The sequence below is a fragment of the Mustelus asterias genome, chromosome 31 (assembly GCF_964213995.1).
Source record: "Mustelus asterias chromosome 31, sMusAst1.hap1.1, whole genome shotgun sequence".
Taxonomy (NCBI): Eukaryota; Metazoa; Chordata; class Chondrichthyes; order Carcharhiniformes; family Triakidae; genus Mustelus; species Mustelus asterias.
Genome location: NC_135831.1, coordinates 1,866,815 through 1,885,371, shown reverse-complemented (window position 1 = coordinate 1,885,371; position 18,557 = coordinate 1,866,815). Strand labels below are relative to the sequence as shown.

At 48.8% G+C, this 18,557-nt stretch overlaps 3 protein-coding genes across 3 annotated transcripts in view; all 3 read right to left on the bottom strand.

Annotated features, from left to right (window-relative positions):
- LOC144481694 (uncharacterized) overlaps positions 1 to 1,683 on the bottom strand; it is a 49,295-nt gene extending 47,612 nt beyond the window's left edge. The window contains exon 1 of the mRNA XM_078200831.1: positions 296 to 1,683. Within this exon, the coding sequence (XP_078056957.1) occupies positions 296 to 1,673 (1,378 nt within the window). The 5' untranslated portion in view covers positions 1,674 to 1,683. The remainder of the gene's footprint in view (positions 1 to 295) is intronic.
- Positions 1 to 18,557, bottom strand: part of LOC144481712 (uncharacterized) — a 240,640-nt gene that overhangs the window by 121,791 nt on the left and 100,292 nt on the right. The gene's annotated exons all lie outside the window — the stretch shown is intronic.
- Positions 3,866 to 18,557, bottom strand: part of LOC144481616 (DNA-directed RNA polymerase II subunit RPB1-like) — a 43,252-nt gene continuing 28,560 nt past the window's right edge. The window contains exon 11 of the mRNA XM_078200754.1: positions 3,866 to 4,021. Coding sequence (XP_078056880.1) covers positions 3,866 to 4,021 — 156 coding nt within the window. The remainder of the gene's footprint in view (positions 4,022 to 18,557) is intronic.

Below are 18,557 nucleotides of genomic sequence, written 5' to 3'. Positions count from 1 at the left end.
CCCCCTAACCTACACATCTTTGGACTGTGGAAGGAAACCTCAGGTGTGTTGGCCGTGCTAAATTCTCCCTCAGTGTCCCCGAGGAGGCGCCGGAGTCTGGCGACATGGGGATTTTCACAGTAACTTCATTGCAGTGTTAATGTAAGCCTTACTTGTGACACTAATGAATAAACTTTACTGCAGATACCTCAATACCGCACCGTTTATTTCTCTCACTCGCCAACGGGGGGGGGAAAGAGGTAAACAACTGGCTCGGAATCGCTTCCCGGACAAACACACTGAGCTGAGCAGTTACCTCCAACGCCACTGAATGGCCCTTGGCCAGCCGCGATGCCGGTCTCCACTGATTTCGTCCGACCGGACAGGGGTCCCCTCGCCTGTTCCAGAGCGCCGAGGTGAGCGGCGCCATGGGTGGAGGTGTCACCGCCGGCTTCATCCCGGCAAACCTGCAGCGGGTCCTTCTGCCGCGCCGCGTAGCGGGAAAACAGAGGATGTTCCCGGTCCACGGGCAGCCTGCCCAGCAGCCGGGCGCCTTGAAGCTGCTCGGCCGTGTCGCCACCCAAAGTCCGGCCGGGCCCACAGAGAGCGTGGCTGTTGGTTTGCCCGAACGCGCGCAGGCCCTCCTTGGGCTTCTCCGAAAAATCGGCTGGGGTGCCCCCCCTGAGGGGGACGGACGCCGCGCTGCTGACATTCTCGAAGGGGCCCCCTTGGTTCGAGAGCCTGGAGTCCTTGGGCAGGCTCTGGCAGTTGGGGGCGGACAGGCCCGGCAGCCTCAGGTTGGGGCTCCTGCCCTCGGCCTTCAGCCAGGGGTTATTGCTTCGTTCCAGCGAGCGGGCGGCTTTGCGCGTCTCCGGGCACGGGCTGGCGGCGCCGGGGCCAAAGGCGGGAGCCATCCCCGCCCGCAACGTCTCGCCTCCCCCCTGATGCTTCGGGCAGTCCCACGGCCCAGCGTCCCCCGCGCTGGCGGATCCTTCCCCGAGCGGCTGGCGAGCGGGAGCGGCAGCCTTGGCCCCGGGGAGCTGGGACGCACGTCGCTTCCTGAACAAGTTCCAGACCCGCCAGTGGAAGGTCAGGGGGGAGATGCGGCGGTACAGGAGCATGTGGAAGGTTTGCATCAGCTTCCACCGCTTCCTAAACCGCCTCCGCCTTCGACAAGGTCTGGCGGCCGGCGTTATCTTGCACCCGCCTGCGTTCCCCCCTCGGTGGTCAGCGGCGTCCCCGCCCAGGTTGTACCGACTGCACCCGGCAGGGCTGTGGGTCAGGTTACAATTTCTCACCGCCCGCTTGGCACTGACCCCAGGGCCTGGGACGCTGTCACAGGGAACGCTGCACTCCGGTGTTTCCCAGTCCGGCGCCATTCCCCAGTCGCTCGCGGCCCCTTCGGACAACTCCCCAAAGTCAGGTTTCCTTTTCCGCAGCAGATTATTCCAGGGGGAGTGGTTGGCCAAGGCGCGGCTTCCATCTTTCTGCGGCCGTCCTTCCGTCGAGTTGGAGGCGCCTTTGTAAACCTGGTGTTCCTGGAACCAGCCCTCAGCCGCTCGGGGCTTCTCCCTTCTCCCCGTGAAGTCCATTCTCCCACCGGGACACGGTTGTTCTTGCTTTGGGGGTGACGGGGCGTCGGGGTGGAGACCAGTCTGCCCACACCGCTTCCTCCCTTGGGTATTATCTCGCATTCTTCCGAGCTACCTGAAGGTGAGAAACGGTGGGTTTTAGTACGGATTTCATTCCACAAGACATAGGAGCTGAATGAGGCCACTCGGCCCATCGAGTCTGCTCCGCCATTCAATCATGGCTGATATTTTTCTCATCCCCATTCTCCTGCCTTTTCCCCATAACCCCTGATTAATCAGGATCCTGTCTATCTCTGTCTTAAACACACTCAATGACCCGGTCTCCTCTGCGGCAAAGAGTTCCACAGATTCACCACTCTCTGGCTGAAGAAATTCCTCCTCATCTCTGTTTCAAAGGATCGTCCCTTTAGCCTGAGGTTGTGCCCTCTGGTTCTAGTTTTTCCTACTCGTGGAAACATCCTCTCCACGCCCACTCTATCCAGGCCTCGCAGTATCCTGTAAGTTTCAATAAGATCCTCCCCCTCATCCTTCTAAACTCCAACGAGTACAGACCCAGAGTCCTCAACCGTTCTTCATACGACAAACCGAACCCCCCCGCCCCCCGCCGCCCCCCGCCACCCCCCGCCGTCCCCCACACCTTCACCCTCTTCATTTCTTTTCTCAAAGTATTGGGTACAATTCTAAAGGAACTGGCATTCCTCTCCAAGACCCATCTGCTCCCTCTGAGAGCCTAGCTCTCCTCAAACTTGAGCCTTGTATACATTCCCGATCTTTATCGCTTCCCCGCTGGTCACTCTGCCTTCATCAGCCCAGGCCCTGAGCTCTGGAAAACCGTCCCTAAACCCCCATAAAGAAAGTACAAAAGAAACAGGGAAAGGAGTGGGACAACAATCTCTCCCTCGATGTCAACAAAACGAAGGAGATTGTCATCGACTTCAGGAAGCGTAAAGGAGAACATGCCCCTGTCTACATCAACCGGGGACGAAGTAGAAAGGGTCGAGAGCTTCAAGTTTTTACATGTTCAGATCACCAACAACCTGTCCTGGTCCCCCCCATGCCGACACTATAGTTAAGAAAGCCCCACCAACGCCTCTACTTTCTCAGAAGACTAAGGAAATTTGGCATGTCCGCTACGACTCTCACCAACTTTTACAGATGCACCATAGAAAGCATTCTTTCTGGTTGTATCACAGCTTGGTCTGGCTCCTGCTCTGCCCAAGACCGCAAGGAACTACAAAAGGTGGTGAATGTAGCCCAATCCATCACGCAAACCAGCCTCCCATCCATTGACTCTGTCTACACTTCCCGCTGCCTCGGGGAAAAGCAGCCAGCATAATCAAGGACCCCCACGCACCCCGGACATTCTCTCTTCCACCTTCTTCCGTCGGGAAAAAGATACAAAAGTCTGAGGTCACTTACCAACCGGCTCAAGAACAGCTTCTTCCCTGCTGCTGTCAGACTTTTGAATGGACCTCCCTTGCATTAAGTTGATCTTTCTCTACACCCTAGCTATGACTGTAACACTACATTCTGCACTCTCTCCTTTCCTTCTCTATGAACGGTATGCTTTGTCTGTATAGCGCGCAAGAAACAATACTTTTCACTGTATGATAATACAGGTGATAATAAATCAAATCCAAAATCTTCACCACACCTCTCCTCCGCAAGACCAACACTCCGACAGAACCCCTGCACGCTCGTCTTAACATCTGACACGGCTTGGTGTCGGATTTAGTCCGAAAGCATTCCCTGCACAAGATGTAACCGCTCCGACTCCTGTCCCTGACAACACTTGCACCAAAAGCTGCGGGAAACTAATCGCCGCTCAAAGCCTCTGTCCAAAGCTCCCCGAGTCAGCCAATAAAACGTTTACAAGATGCAGCCACTAATTGGCGTGGGGGGTGGGGGTGCTTCCTGGGTGGTTCCCGTACACGATGCGATAGCGAGCGAGTTGCGTGGAGTGGTTGGGACCGTTCGCCTTGGAGATGAGAAAGTGGAGGGGGGGGGGGGATTTGACATTCAAAATCAGGAGGGGGCCCGGCCAGATAAGGAGAAGCCGTTCCCATTGGCGGAAGGATTGGGAGCCCGGTGGCATCGATCTGGAGGTAAGTGGCGGAAGAGGCCAAAGGCGAGGCGAGGGAAATCTTATTTCATGCAGCAAGTGGGACTGGAAGGCGCTGCCCGAGTGTGTGGCGGAGACAGGAACTATCAAGACTTCCCAAAGGGAATTACTTCATCATCCAAACAGGAAATGGGTGGGAAAGCAAGACAGCAGCACCAGGAGAACTGCCCCTTTAGGAGGGCCAGTACAGGTACAACGGGCTGAATGGCCTCCCATGTTGCGACTCTGATACGATTCGCAGATCAATCCGATTGTAACACTGAGACGCAGCTGATCGAAGCCAATGCTTTGTGGCCGTCCTAAGTAGCACACCTGAATGGATCACAATCTATTGAAACAGACACAAGGCAAACAGCCTGCCCTCAACACGTTTCAATATCCTGTTTGGAAACCAATTAAATCAACAGTTGATTGGTGGCTGGAGTATTTACTGGAAATGGTCACTGACGGATAGATAGAGAGACTTCTCAACTCAACTCAACACCCCTCCAATTCGATTTTCAAGTTTGCTGATGACACCACCGTAGTGGGTCGGATCTCATACAATGACGAGACAGAGTACAGGAATGAGATAGAGAATCTGGTGAACTGGTGCTGCAACAATAATCTCTCCCTCGATGTCAACAAAACGAAGGAGATTGTCATCGACTTCAGGAAGCGTAAAGGAGAACATGCCCCTGTCTACATCAATGGGGACGAAGTAGAAAGGGTCGAGAGCTTCAAGTTTTTAGGTGTCCAGATCACCAACAACCTGTCCTGGTCCCCCCCATGCCGACACTATAGTTAAGAAAGCCCCACCAACACCTCTACTTTCTCAGGAGGCCAAGGAAAGTTGGCATGTCAGCTACGACTCTCACCAACTTTTACAGATGCTCCATAGAAAGCATTCTTTCTGGTTGTACCACAGCTTGGTCTGGGCTCCCGCTCTGCCCAAGACCACAAGAAACTACAAAAGGTCGTGAATGTAGCCCAATCCATCACGCAAACCAGCCTCCCATCCATTGACTCTGTCTACACTTCCCGCTGCCTCGGCAAAGCAGCCGGCATAATTAACGACCCCCCACGCACCCCGGACATTCTCTCTTCCACCTTCTTCCGTCGGGAAAAAGATACAAAAGTCTGAGGTCACGTGCCAACCGACTCAAGAACAGCTTCTTCCCTGCTGCCATCAGACTTTTGAATGGACCTACCTCGCATTAAGTTGATCTTTCTCTACACCCTAGCTATGACTGTAACACTACATTCTGCACCTCTCCTTTCCTTCTCTATGAACGGTATGCTTTGTCTGTATAGCACACAAGAAACAATACTTTGCACTGTTAACACATGTGACAATAATAAATCAAATCAAATCAAGGAGATGCGTTAACCCATCCCCCCCGCCTGCTGACGTCCAAGGGGTGGCAAGAATAAGATGTACACCACGGGTTCAAAGCTCTGGTGGACAAACTGGATTCACATTGCCCGTGTAGTGTTACATCTGGGCAGTCTGACCAAGAGACATCTGTCTGCCACCCAAACATCTGGCATTCTGGTTAGCGCTGCTGCCTCACAGCGCTAGGGACCCGGGTTCGATTCCCGGCTCGGGTCACTGTCTGTGCGGAGTCTGCACATTCTCCCCGTGTCTGCGTGGGTTTCCTCCGGGTGCCCCGGTTTCCTCCCGCAGTCAAAAAGACGTGCTGGTTAGGGTGCTAAATTCTCCCAGTGCACCCGAACAGGCGCCGGAGTGTGGCGACTAATGGACTTTCACAGTAACTTCACTGCAGTGTTAATGTAAGCCGACGTGCGACACTAACAAATAAACTTTACTTTAAATCTGCATATTCTATTCTAAACTCGCTCAGTGTACGACGATTCCAATTTTATGCTTTTAAGAATGAGTGATTCCGGTATCTTGCTGTAACATTTGATGACTGTGTACGAACTAACACGTAAATAAATCTGACTTCAGTGGGCTTAGCCTGTAAGCATCGGTCTGCCAATTTTGTTTTGGAAGAGGGAGCAGCCCACACCATCTCCAATGAACCTTACTCTGCAATTGGGGATTTCTGTTGAAGCTATAGACTTGATGTGGCGATGCCGGCGTTGGACTGGGGTAAGCACAGTAAGAAGTCTCACAACACCAGGTTAAAGCCCAACAGGTTTATTTGGTAGCAAATACCATAAGCTTTCGGAAGGAGCATTGCTCCGAAAGCTTATGGTATTTGCTACCAAATAAACCTGTTGGACTTTAACCTGGTGTTGTGAGACTTCAAGCTATAGACTAACAGGGTACCTACAGGAATTGGCCCAGAACAGTTCTCACCCGAGGTCATACTGATCCTTCGAACAACACCGACAAAAGATGCTCAGTTCGCGGCACAGATTGAGAGACAGTGACTAAATGTTAAAGGCAGTTAATTTTGCTGTAATGCGCTTATACCCAAGCCCGGTATAAGAAATAGTAAGAAGTCTCACAACACCAGGTTAAAGTCCAACAAGTTTATTTGGAGCTTTCTGAGCGCTGCCCCTTCATCAGGCAAGTCAAGGAGCAGTGCTCCAAAAGCATCCATTGACTCTGTCTACACTTCCCGCTGCCTCGGGAAAAGCAGCCGGCATAATCAAGGACCCCGGACATTCTCTCTTCCACCTTCTTCCGTCAGGAAAAAGATACAAAAGTCTGAGGTCACGCACCGACCGACTCAAGAACAGCTTCTTCCCTGCTGCCGTCAGACTTTTGAATGGACCTACCTCGCATTAAGTTGATCTTTCTCTACACCCTAGCTGTGACTGTAACACTACATTCTGCACCCTCTCCTTTCCTTCTCCCCTATGTACTCTATGAGCGGTATGCTTTGTCTGCAGGAAACAATACCTTCGCTATATCTCAATACATGTGACAATAATAAATCAAATCATAGAATCATAGAAACCCTACAGTGCAGAAAGAGGCCATTCGGCCCATCGAGTCTGCACCGACCACAATCCCACCCAAGCCCTACCCCCATATCCCTACATATTTACCCACTAATCCCTCTAACCTACGCATCTCAGGACACGAAGGGGCAATTTTATCATGGCCAATCAACCTAACCCGCACATCTTTCGGACTGTGGGAGGAAACCGGAGCGCCCGGAGGAAACCCACGCAGACACGGGGAGAATGTGCCGACTCCGCACAGACAGTGACCCAAGCCGGGAATCGAACCCAGGTCCCTGGAGCTGTGAAGCAGCAGTGCTAACCCACTGTGCTACCGTGTTCCAGCTCTTGTTGACTCGACAATATTGGGGGAAAGGCTATTAAAGAATCTACGCACAAACGGAAGTGTTTGATAGGCTGAACTTGGAGAAGATAGGGGGGTGGGGAGTGGGGGGAGCATCAACATGGGACAGTCACTGAAAAATCCCATGGGGAATTCAGGTGAAAGTTCTCCTGCTGCAACAAGGATCCGGTGGGAATGGAGAAGGTTTGCATCAGGAATGAGTCAACACACCTGGGGCTCTTTACTCTTGAAAAGAGAAGGTGGTGTGACCTGCCGGGGTTTTTAAGAGGGTCGGCGTACAGAAGAGGCGGTGGCGTAGCGGTATTGTTGCTGGGCCCGTAATCCAGACACCCAGGGTAATGCTCTGGGGGCCCGGGTTCGAATCCCGCCACGGCAGGTAGTGAAATTTGAATTCAACCAAAACTCTGGAATTAAGAATCTACTGATGACCGCGAAACCATTGTCTGGGTCAGTAATGTCCCTTTCGGACATTACCTGGCCGTCCTTACCCTGGCCAACTCTGAAATGGCCGAGAGCAATTATGGACGAACAACTAATACCACCAATAAATAGAAAAATGACGTTTCCACGGCACCAGAACTAGGGATGTCAGTGTGAGACAGTCACTAATACATCGGGAAAACATCTTTACCCAGAGAGGGGGAGAGAATGAGCAACTAACGGACCCCAGGGATGTCGGAGGGGAATAATATTGAAGAGGAAATCTGGATAAACACACGAGGGAGAAAGAGACAGAAGGAGAGGGTGAGATGGAGAGAGAGAGAGAGAGAGGAGGCTCGGTGTGGAGTAGAAGCACCAGCACAGAGCAGATGGGCTGAATAGCCTGTGGCTGGGCTGTGAAATCCTACGCGACCTCTTCCCCTGTCTCTGGTGGCACAGTGGGTTAACGCTGCTGCCTCACTGCGCCGGGTTCGATTCCCGGCTTGGGGGGTCACTGTCTGTGTGGAGTCTGCACGTCCTCCCCGTGTCCGCGTGGGTTTCCTCCGGGTGCTCCGTTTTTCCTCCCACAGTCCGAAAGACGTGCTGGTTAGGGTGCATTGTAAGAAGTTTAACGACACCAGGTTAAAGTCCAACAGGTTTATTCGGTAGCAAAAGCCACACGAGCTTTCGGAGCCCCAAGCCCCTTCTTCAGGTGAGTGGCAACACCTGAAGAACACCACTCACCTGAAGAAGGGGCTTGGGGCTCCGAAAGCTCGTGTGGCTTTTGCTACCGAATAAACCTGTTGGACTTTAACCTGGTGTTGTTAAACTTCTTACTGTGTTTACCCCAGTCCAACGCCGGCATCTCCACATCATGACTAGGGTGGATTGGCCGTGCTAAGTTCTCCCTCAGTGTAACCCGAACAGGCGCCGGAGTGTGGCGACTAGGGGATTTTCACAGTAACTTCATTGCGGTGTTAATGTAAGCCGTCTTGTGACACTAATAAATAAACTTTAGATTTATATATAAATGAAGATTCACTCGAATTACACCGAGGGTTTGAACTTATCCTGAGGGACAGTTCCGAAACATTAACTGCAAACTGGGCTGTGTGAATGAGAGGATTCATGACCAGTGACCATTGGGGTGGAGTCTTGCGCAATAGGACCTTGAACATTTCTCCAGTGTTTTATATTTTTTTATTCCTTCATTCATGGAACGCCCCTGGATGAACCACCCTTTATTGTCCAGGGGGAGGCGATGCTGAACCACCGCAGCCCCATGTGGAACAGGTACAAAATATCCTGTGGGGAGGGACTGAATAGGATGGAGGGTTATAGGTAGGCCTAAAAGGTAGGGACATGTTCGGCACAACTTGTGGGGCCGAAGGGCCTGTTTTGCGCTGTAGTTTTTCTATGTTTCTACGAGGGGGAAACCAGTGTCCAGAAACTGATCTCTCACCATCGAAGGAAATTTGGCATGTCAGCTACGACTCTCACCAACTTTTACAGATGCCCCATAGAAAGCATTCTTTCTGGTTGTATCACAGCTTGGTCTGGGGCTCCTGCTCTGCCCAAGACCGCAAGGAACTACAAAAAGTCGTGAATGTAGCCCAATCCATCACGCAAACCAGCCTCCCATCCATTGACTCTGTCTACACTTCCCGCTTCCTCGGGGAAAAGCAGCCAGCATAATTAAGGAGTCATAATCAAGTTAGGGGAGTCTAAAACTAGAGGACATAGGTCTAAGGTGAGAGGGGAGAGATACAGAAGGGTCCAGAGGGGCAATTTTTTCACACAGAGGGTGGTGAGTGTCTGGAACAAGCTGCCAGAGGCAGTAGTAGAGGCGGGTACAATTTTGTCTTTTAAAAAGCATTTAGACAGTTACATGGGCATGATGGGTATAGAGGGATATGGGCCAAATGTGGGCAACTGGAACTAGATTCGGGGTTCAAAAAAAAGGGCGGCATGGACAAGTTGGGCCGAAGGGCCTGTTTCCATGCTGTAAACCTCTGTGACTCTATGACCCCACGCACCCCAGACATTCTCTCTTCCACCTTCTTCCGTCGGGAAAAAGATACAAAAGTCTGGAGGTCACGTACCAACCGACTCAAGAACAGCTTCTTCCCTGCTGCCGTCAGACTTTTGAATGGACCTACCTCACATTAAGTTGATCTTTCTCTACACCCTAGCTGTGACTGTAACACTACATTCTGCACCCTCTCCTTTCCTTCTCTATGAACGGTATGCTTTGTCTATATAGCGCGCAAGAAACAATACTTTTCAATATATGCTAATAGATGTGACAATAATAAATCAAATCAAACTTAACCACCCGCATAAATACTGCAACAAGAAGACATCAGAGGCTGGGAATCCTGCGATGAGTAACTCACCTCCTGACTTCCTTCCCTCCCGCCGCCCCCCCCGCCCCAAAAAAAGCCTGTCCGCCATCTTAAAGTTAAAGTTTTATTTACTATTCACAAGTCGGCTTACATTAACACTGCAATGAAGTTACTGTGAAAATCCCCTAGTCGCCCACACTCCGGTGCCTGTTCAGGTAACACTGAGGGAGGATTTAGCACGGCCCAATCCCCCGTAACCAGCACATCTTTCGGACTGTGGGAGGAAACCGGAGCACCCGGAGGAAACCCATGCAGACACGGGGAGAATGTGCAGACTCCGCACAGACAGTGACCCGAGGCCGCGAATCGAACCCGGGTCCCTGGCGCTGTGAGGCAGCAGCGCTAACCCACTGTGCCACCGTGCCGCTGGGATTGAACCCGGGTCCCTGGCGCTGTGAGGCAGCAGCGCTAACCCACTGTGCCACCGTGCCGCTGGGTTGAACCCGGGTCCCTGGCGCTGTGAGGCAGCAGCGCTAACCCACTGTGCCACCGTGCCGCTGGGATTGAACCCGGGTCCCTGGCGCTGTGAGGCAGCAGCGCTAACCCACTGTGCCACCGTGCCGCTGGGATTGAACCCGGGTCCCTGGCGCTGTGAGGCAGCAGCGCTAACCCACTGTGCCACCGTGTCGCTGGGATTGAACCCGGGTCCCTGGCGCTGTGAGGCAGCAGCGCTAAGCCACTGTGCCACCGTGCCGCTGGGATTGAACCCGGGTCCCTGGCACTGTGAGGCGGCAGTGCCGCTCTACAGGGACAGGAGTGTGACGGAGCGCTCTTCAATTCAGACAGCCTCTTCGCCATGCCGAGTGAAAGCTGCCAGCAATCCGATCTCTGACCTTTGCTGACTTACCTGCCTCATTGCAACGGCGCAGGTTAGTCTCCCACACTCGTTACTGCGAGCGTCTCAGTGTAGCTTCTCAAACGGGTTACGCACAACCTCAAGGGATCCCATAAAGTGGCAAAACCACCGGGAACTCACTTCACATTAACAGGTTACGCTGCATCGGAATCATCAAACCAAAAGCATCAGTAACCCTGAGCAGAGGGACAGTAACCTCCCAGTTAGTGCTGGAAAACCAGTAAAATCTAAACTCTCGCTCCATCAGTAACCCTGAGCAGAGGGACAGTAACCTCCCAGTTAGTGCTGGAAAAGCAGCAAAATCTAAACTCTCGCTCCATCAGTGACTCTGCTCCCATTTTCCCCACTCCTGCATCTCAACAGACAACAGACGTTTCCCTTCAGTTCCTTGCGTTTCCGCACAAAGCTCAAACTGTTCAGCCAATGAAATATGCGGCAACTTGCCCCGACTAGGGGGTTGGTGAATACGGGGACAGGGGGGAAGTGGGGGAGGGGGGAAGCGGGCCTGGACGGGGCGAGTGGGTGGGAGGCGGAATGACTTCAGCTGTCGTGGGGAAGATGCAGCCTAACCCGCCCCCCCAACGCCCCCCCCTCCCGCCCCCACACACACACACTGTCCGCGAATGATCAAACAGCTGCCCCCCCCACTCCGCCCCACCCACCAGAACAGAGGCTGAGTCACCACCCTCAGAACTGCCTCTCCCACCAAGGGCTCTCCAACCCCTTCACCCTCTCCCCTCTTCTCTCCCACACCCCTCATCCCACCCACATTCCCTTCCCCCTCTCTTCCCCACCCCTGCTCCCTCACCCCCCCTCCCCTCCCCCGCCCACACCCCTCACCCGCCCACACCCCTCATCCCACCACCCGCCTCCTGCTCCCTCACCCCCTCCCCCGCCCACACCCCTCATCCCACCACCCGCCTCCTGCTCCCTCACCCCCCTCCCCCGCCCACACCCCTCATCCCACCACCCGCCTCCTGCTCCCTCACCCGCTCCCCCGCCCACACCCCTCAACCCCTCACTCCACTCCCCCTTTCAGACCCACCTCTGTATATTGACTCTCACTATACATATTCACGCGCGATCTATACGTTAACACTCACTCCCTATATCACTCTATCTATAAACTCTATCCCTACACTCTCTCTCTCAACATTATGAGTCTCTCTTTCTATCTCTATATTCACTCTCTCTCACTCCTCTCTCTCCATATATGAGCACTCATAAGAACATAGGAACATAAGAAATAGGAGCAGGAGTAGGCCATCTAGCCCCTCGAGCCTGCCCCGCCATTCAATAAGATCATGGCTGATCTGACGTGGATCAGTACCACTTACCCGCCTGATCCCCATAACCCTTAATTCCCTTACCGATCAGGAATCCATCCATCCGCGCTTTAAACATATTCAACGAGGTAGCCTCCACCACCTCAGTGGGCAGAGAATTCCAGAGATTCACCACCCTCTGGGAGAAGAAGTTCCTCCTCAACTCTGTCTTAAACCGACCCCCCTTTATTTTGAGGCTGTGTCCTCTAGTTTTAACTTCCTTACTAAGTGGAAAGAATCTCTCCGCCTCCACCCTATCCAGCCCCCGCATTATCTTATAAGTCTCCATAAGATCCCCCCTCATCCTTCTAAACTCCAACGAGTACAAACCCAATCTCCTCAGCCTCTCCTCATAATCCAAACCCCTCATCTCCGGTATCAACCTGGTGAACCTTCTCTGCACTCCCTCCAATGCCAATATATCCTTCCTCATATAAGGGGACCAATACTGCACACAGTATTCCAGCTGCGGCCTCACCAATGCCCTGTACAGGTGCATCAAGACATCCCTGCTTTTATATTCTATCCCCCTCGCAATATAGGCCAACATCCCATTTGCCTTCTTGATCACCTGTTGTACCTGCAGACTGGGCTTTTGCGTCTCATGCACAAGGACCCCCAGGTCCCTTTGCACGGTAGCATGTTTTAATTTGTTTCCATTGAGATAGTAATCCCATTTGTTATTATTTCCTCCAAAGTGTATAACCTCGCATTTCTCAACGTTATACTCCATTTGCCATATCCTCGCCCACTCACTCAGCCTGTCCAAATCTCTCTGCAGATCTTCTCCGTCCTCCACACGATTCACTTTTCCACTTATCTTTGTGTCGTCTGCAAACTTCGTTACCCTACACTCCGTCCCCTCCTCCAGATCATCTATATAAATGGTAAACAGTTGCGGCCCGAGTACCGATCCCTGCGGCACGCCACTAGTTACCTTCCTCCAACCGGAAAAACACCCATTTATTCCGATTCTTTGCTTCCTGTCGGATAGCCAGTCCCCAATCCACTTTAACACACTACCCCCAACTCCGTGTGCCCTAATCTTCTTCAGCAGCCTTTTATGGGGCACCTTATCAAACGCCTTTTGGAAATCCAAAAACACCGCATCCACCGGTTCTCCTCCATCAACCGCCCTAGTCACATCTTCATAAAAATCCAACATGTTCGTCAAGCACGACTTTCCCCTCATGAATCCATGCTGCGTCTGATTGATCGAACCATTTCTATCCAGATGCCCTGCTATCTCCTCTTTAATAATGGATTCCAGCATTTTCCCTACTACAGACGTTAAGCTGACCGGCCTATAGTTACCCGCCTTTTGTCTCCTTCCTTTTTTAAACAGCGGCGTAACATTAGCCGTTTTCCAATCAACCGGCACTACCCCAGAATGCAACGAGTTTTGATAAATAATCACTAACGCATCCACTATTACCTCTGACATTTCTTTCAATACCCTGGGATGCATTCCATCCGGACCCGGGGACTTGTCCACCTTCAGTCCCATTAGTCTACCCAGCACTGCCTCTCTGGTAACATTAATCGTATTAAGTATTTCTCCTGCTGCCAACCCTCTATCGTTAATATTTGGCATACTATTTGTGTCCTCCACCGTGAAGACCGACACAAAAAACTTATTTAAAGACTCAGCCATATCCTCATTTCCCACTATTAACTCCCCCCTCTCGTCCTCCAAGGGTCCAACATTCACTCTAGCCACTCTATTCCTTTTTATATATTTATAAAAACTTTTACTATCATTTTTTATATTAATTGCTAGCCTAGCTTCATAGTCTATCCTTCCTTTCTTTATCGCTTTCTTAGTCTCTCTTTGTTGTTTCTTAAATTTTTCCCAATCACTTGTTTCTCCACTATTTTTGGCCACTCTGTACGCAGCTGTTTTTATTTTAATACTCTCCTTTATTTCCTTCGTTATCCACGGCTGGTTCTCCCTTTTCTTACAATCCTTGTTTTTTGCTGGAATATATTTTTGCTGAGAACTGAAAAGGATCTCCTTAAAAATCCTCCACTGTTCCTCAGCTATCCTACCTGCCAGCCTGCTCTCCCAGTCTACCTTAGCCAATTCATTCCTCATCCTATCATATTTCCCTCTGTTCAAACAGAGGACACTGGTTTGAGACCAAACTTTCTCCTCTTCCATCTGAATCAGAAATTCGACCATATTGTGGTCACTAGACCCAAGAGGGTCCTTCACAATAAGATCCTTAATTCTACCTACCTCGTTACACAATACCAGATCCAAAATAGCTCGTTCCCTCGTCGGTTCCGTAACATGCTGTTCAAGGAAACTATCCCGACAGCATTCTAAGAACTCTTCCTCCATTCCACCCTTACCGACTTGAGTCTGCCAGTCAATGTGCATGTTGAAGTCCCCCATGATTATTGCCGTTCCGTTTTTACACGCATCCCTTATCTGCTTGTTTATAGCCCTCCCCACCTCAACATTATTATTTGGGGGCCTATATACCACACCTACTAGTGTCTTTCTCCCTCTACTATTCCTCATCTCTACCCATAACGATTCCACGTTTTGTTCCTCAGAGCCTATGTCATCCCTCAGTACTACCCTGATATTATCTCTTATTAATAGCGCGACCCCACCACCTTTTCCTTCCTGTCTATTCTTCCTAAACGCCTGATACCCCTGGATATTCATCTCCCAGTCCTGGTCACCTTTCAGCCACGTTTCTGTAATGGCCACTAGATCGTACCCACTTGTGCTGATTTGCACCATCAACTCATTCACCTTGTTCCGAATGCTTCGTGCATTCAGGCAAAGTGTCCTTATTCCAGCTTTTATCTGGACCCGCTTTGATGAGTCGCGAACACCCTCTCCCTCTACTCCCTTATCTAAATTACCGCCTTCATTCACTTGCACCCTCTCCTCTACCATTAATTTTGTAATTCCCCTTACCCCTGCATCCTCCCCCCCCATCAATTAGTTCCTTGATCCTAGTCAACTCTTCTAGCTCCCCTCCCCCCAACCTATCTAGTTTAAATTCTCCCCAGTAGCCTTAGCCAACCTACCGGCCAGGATATTGGTCCCCGTGTGGTTCAAGTTCCACCCGTTTTTTGTATACAGATCACCCCTGCCCCTAAAGAGGTCCCAATGGTCCAGGAACCTGAATCCCTGCCCCCTGCACCAGTCCCTCAGCCACACATTCATCCTCCACCTCACTCCATTCCTGCCCTCACCTTCCCGTGGCACAGGCAGTAATCCTGAGATTACTACCTTTGCTTTCCTCTTTCTCAGCTGTCTCCCTAATTCCCTGTACTCCCTTTTCACGACCCCTTCTCCCTTCCTACCCACATCAGCGGTACCAATATGTACCGCTACCTCAGGCTCCTCTCCCTCCCACCTCAGGATTTCCGGGACGCGACTAGCGACATCCTGGATCCCGGCCCCAGGGAGGCAGACCACCATGCGAGAATCCCGCCTACCTCCGCAGAAACGCCTGTCTGTCCCCTTCACCATCGAGTCCCCGATTAATACCGCCTTCCTCCTCTTTTCCTTAGCCCTCTGAATTACAGGGCTGGACTCCACTGCAGAGACACGGCCACTGCTGCTTCCCCCAGGCGGGCTGTCCCCCCCAGCAGTACTCAAGCAGGAGTACTTGTTGTGCAGGGGCAAATCCACCGGGGTGCTCTCAACCACCCTAGCCTTACCCTTCCTGGCCGTCACCCACTTGGCCTCCTCCCGTGGCCCTGGTGTGACCACCTGATGATAGCTCTTGTCTATCACCTCCTCATTCTCCCTCATCAGCCTAAGATCCTCGAGCTGTAGTTCCAGCTCCCTAACACGGTCCCTCAGGAACCGCAGCTCGACACACCCCTCACAGATGTGGATGTCCGGGAGGCAAGATGCCTCCAGGACCTCCCACATCCTACACTGGGAACAACACACTGGTTTCACACTCATATTGGACACTTTATGTCAAGTAAGACAGTGAAAAGTTAATAAGAGTGTAAGGAAACAAAAACTCACCCCTGCTCGTCCAACCCCTGTGAGCCAAAGCCCTGACAGCTCACTCAACTTCCCACTCACTCTGCTGCCCGCTACGATGCTGCCCGCTGTATACTTTGGTGCACTTTTAAACCCTCCAAAAACTTCCCCTGGCCACTCCTGGCCTGACTTCCGGTTTTGAAAAAAACCTCCAATTTTAAACCCAAAATTAACCTCAGCCTGCTCCTGGGAACAATGAAGCTGAACCTCCAAGGTAAGCCCTCACTCTCTCTCTCTATATCACCAGATTCACTATAACTCTCTCTATATCGATTCTATATCTCTATGATAACTCTATAAATAAAATATATATATAAAACTCTATATATAAAATATACCTGTTTATATATCTCAGTGTTTTCTCTATCTCACTTTCTATATATTAACTCTATCGCTGGATATATTAATTATATATCTTCACTAACTCGGATAGCTCTCACTGTTATTCTGGCTCCATGTATGATATAAGTATATTCACTCTATGATAACACTATATATTGTATATCTCAATATATAATAACTATCTCGATGTTTCCCCCTCAACATTCTGAGCCCCTCTCGCTCACCATGTAATATATCCACACATATACATATATATATAATATAAACATTCTCCCTCTATCTGTGTTAATTCTCTGTACATTAACACTATCTCTATGATATTCTGTGTATTATATATGTTATATACATTCTCCCTCTATCTTTGTTAATTCTCTCTGTACATTAACACTATCTCTATGATATTCTGTGTATTATACATATTATATACATTCTCCCTCTATCTGTGTTAATTCTCTGTACATTAACAATATCTCTATGATATTCTGTGTATTATATATGTTATATACATTCTCCCTCTATCTTTGTTAATTCTCTCTGTACATTAACACTATCTCTATGATATTCTGTGTATTATATATATTATATACATTCCCCCTATATCTGTGTTAATTCTCTGTACATTAACACTATCTCTATGATATTCTGTGTATTATATATATTATATACATTCTCCGTATAGCTGTGTTAATTCTCTCTGTACATTAACACTATCTCTATGATATTCTGTGTATTATATATATTATATACATTCCCCCTATATCTGTGTTAATTCTCTGTACATTAACACTATCTCTATGATATTCTGTGTATTATATATATTATATACATTCTCCGTATATCTGTGTTAATTCTCTCTGTACATTAACACTATCTCTATGATATTCTGTGTATTATATATATTATATACATTCTCCCTATATCTGTGTTAATTCTCGCTGTCCATTGACACTATCTCTATGATATTCTGTGTATTATATATTATATACATTCTCCCTATATCTGTGTTAATTCTCTCTGTACATTAACACTATCTCTATGATATTCTGTGTATTATATATATTATATACATTCTCCCTATATCTGTGTTAATTCTCTCTGTACATTAACACTATCTCTATGATATTCTGTGTATTATATATATTATATACATTCTCCCTATATCTGTGTTAATTCTCGCTGTCCATTGACACTATCTCTATGATATTCTGTGTATTATATATATTATATACATTCTCCCTATATCTGTGTTAATTCTCTCTGTCCATTAACACTATCTCTATGATATTCTGTGTATTATATATATTATATACATTCCCCCTATATCTGTGTTAATTCTCTCTGTACATTAACACTATCTCTATGATATTCTGTGTATTGTATATATTATATACATTCTCCCTATATCTGTGTTAATTCTCTCTGTACATTAACACTACTCTATGATATTCTGTGTATTATATATATTATATACATTCTCCCTATATCTGTGTTAATTCTCTCTGTCCATTAACACTATCTCTATGATATTCTGTGTATTATATATATTATATACATTCCCCCTATATCTGTGTTAATTCTCTCTGTACATTAACACTATCTCTATGATATTCTGTGTATTATATATATTATATACATTCTCCCTATATCTGTGTTAATTCTCTCTGTACAGTAACACTATGTCTATGGGATTCTGTGTATTATATATATTATATACATTCTCCCTATATCTGTGTTAATTCTCTCTGTACATTAACACAGTCTCTATGATATTCTGTGTATTATATATATTATATACATTCTCACAATATCTGTGTTAATTCTCTGTACATTAACACTATCTCTATGATATTCTGTGTATTACATATATTATATACATTCCGCCTATATCTCTGTTAATTCCCTCTGTACATTAACACTATCTCTATGATATTCTGTGTATTATATATATTATATACCTTCTCCCTATATCTGTGTTAATTCTCTCTGTACAGTAACACTATCTCTATGATATTCTGTGTATTATATATTATATACATTCCCCCTATATCTGCGTTAATTCTCTCTGTCCATTAACACTATCTCTATGATATTCTGTGTATTATATATATTATATACATTCTCCCTATATCTGTGTTAATTCTCTCTGTCCATTAACACTATCTCTATGATATTCTGTGTATTGTATATATTATATACATTCTCCCCGATATCTGTGTTAAATTCTCTCTGT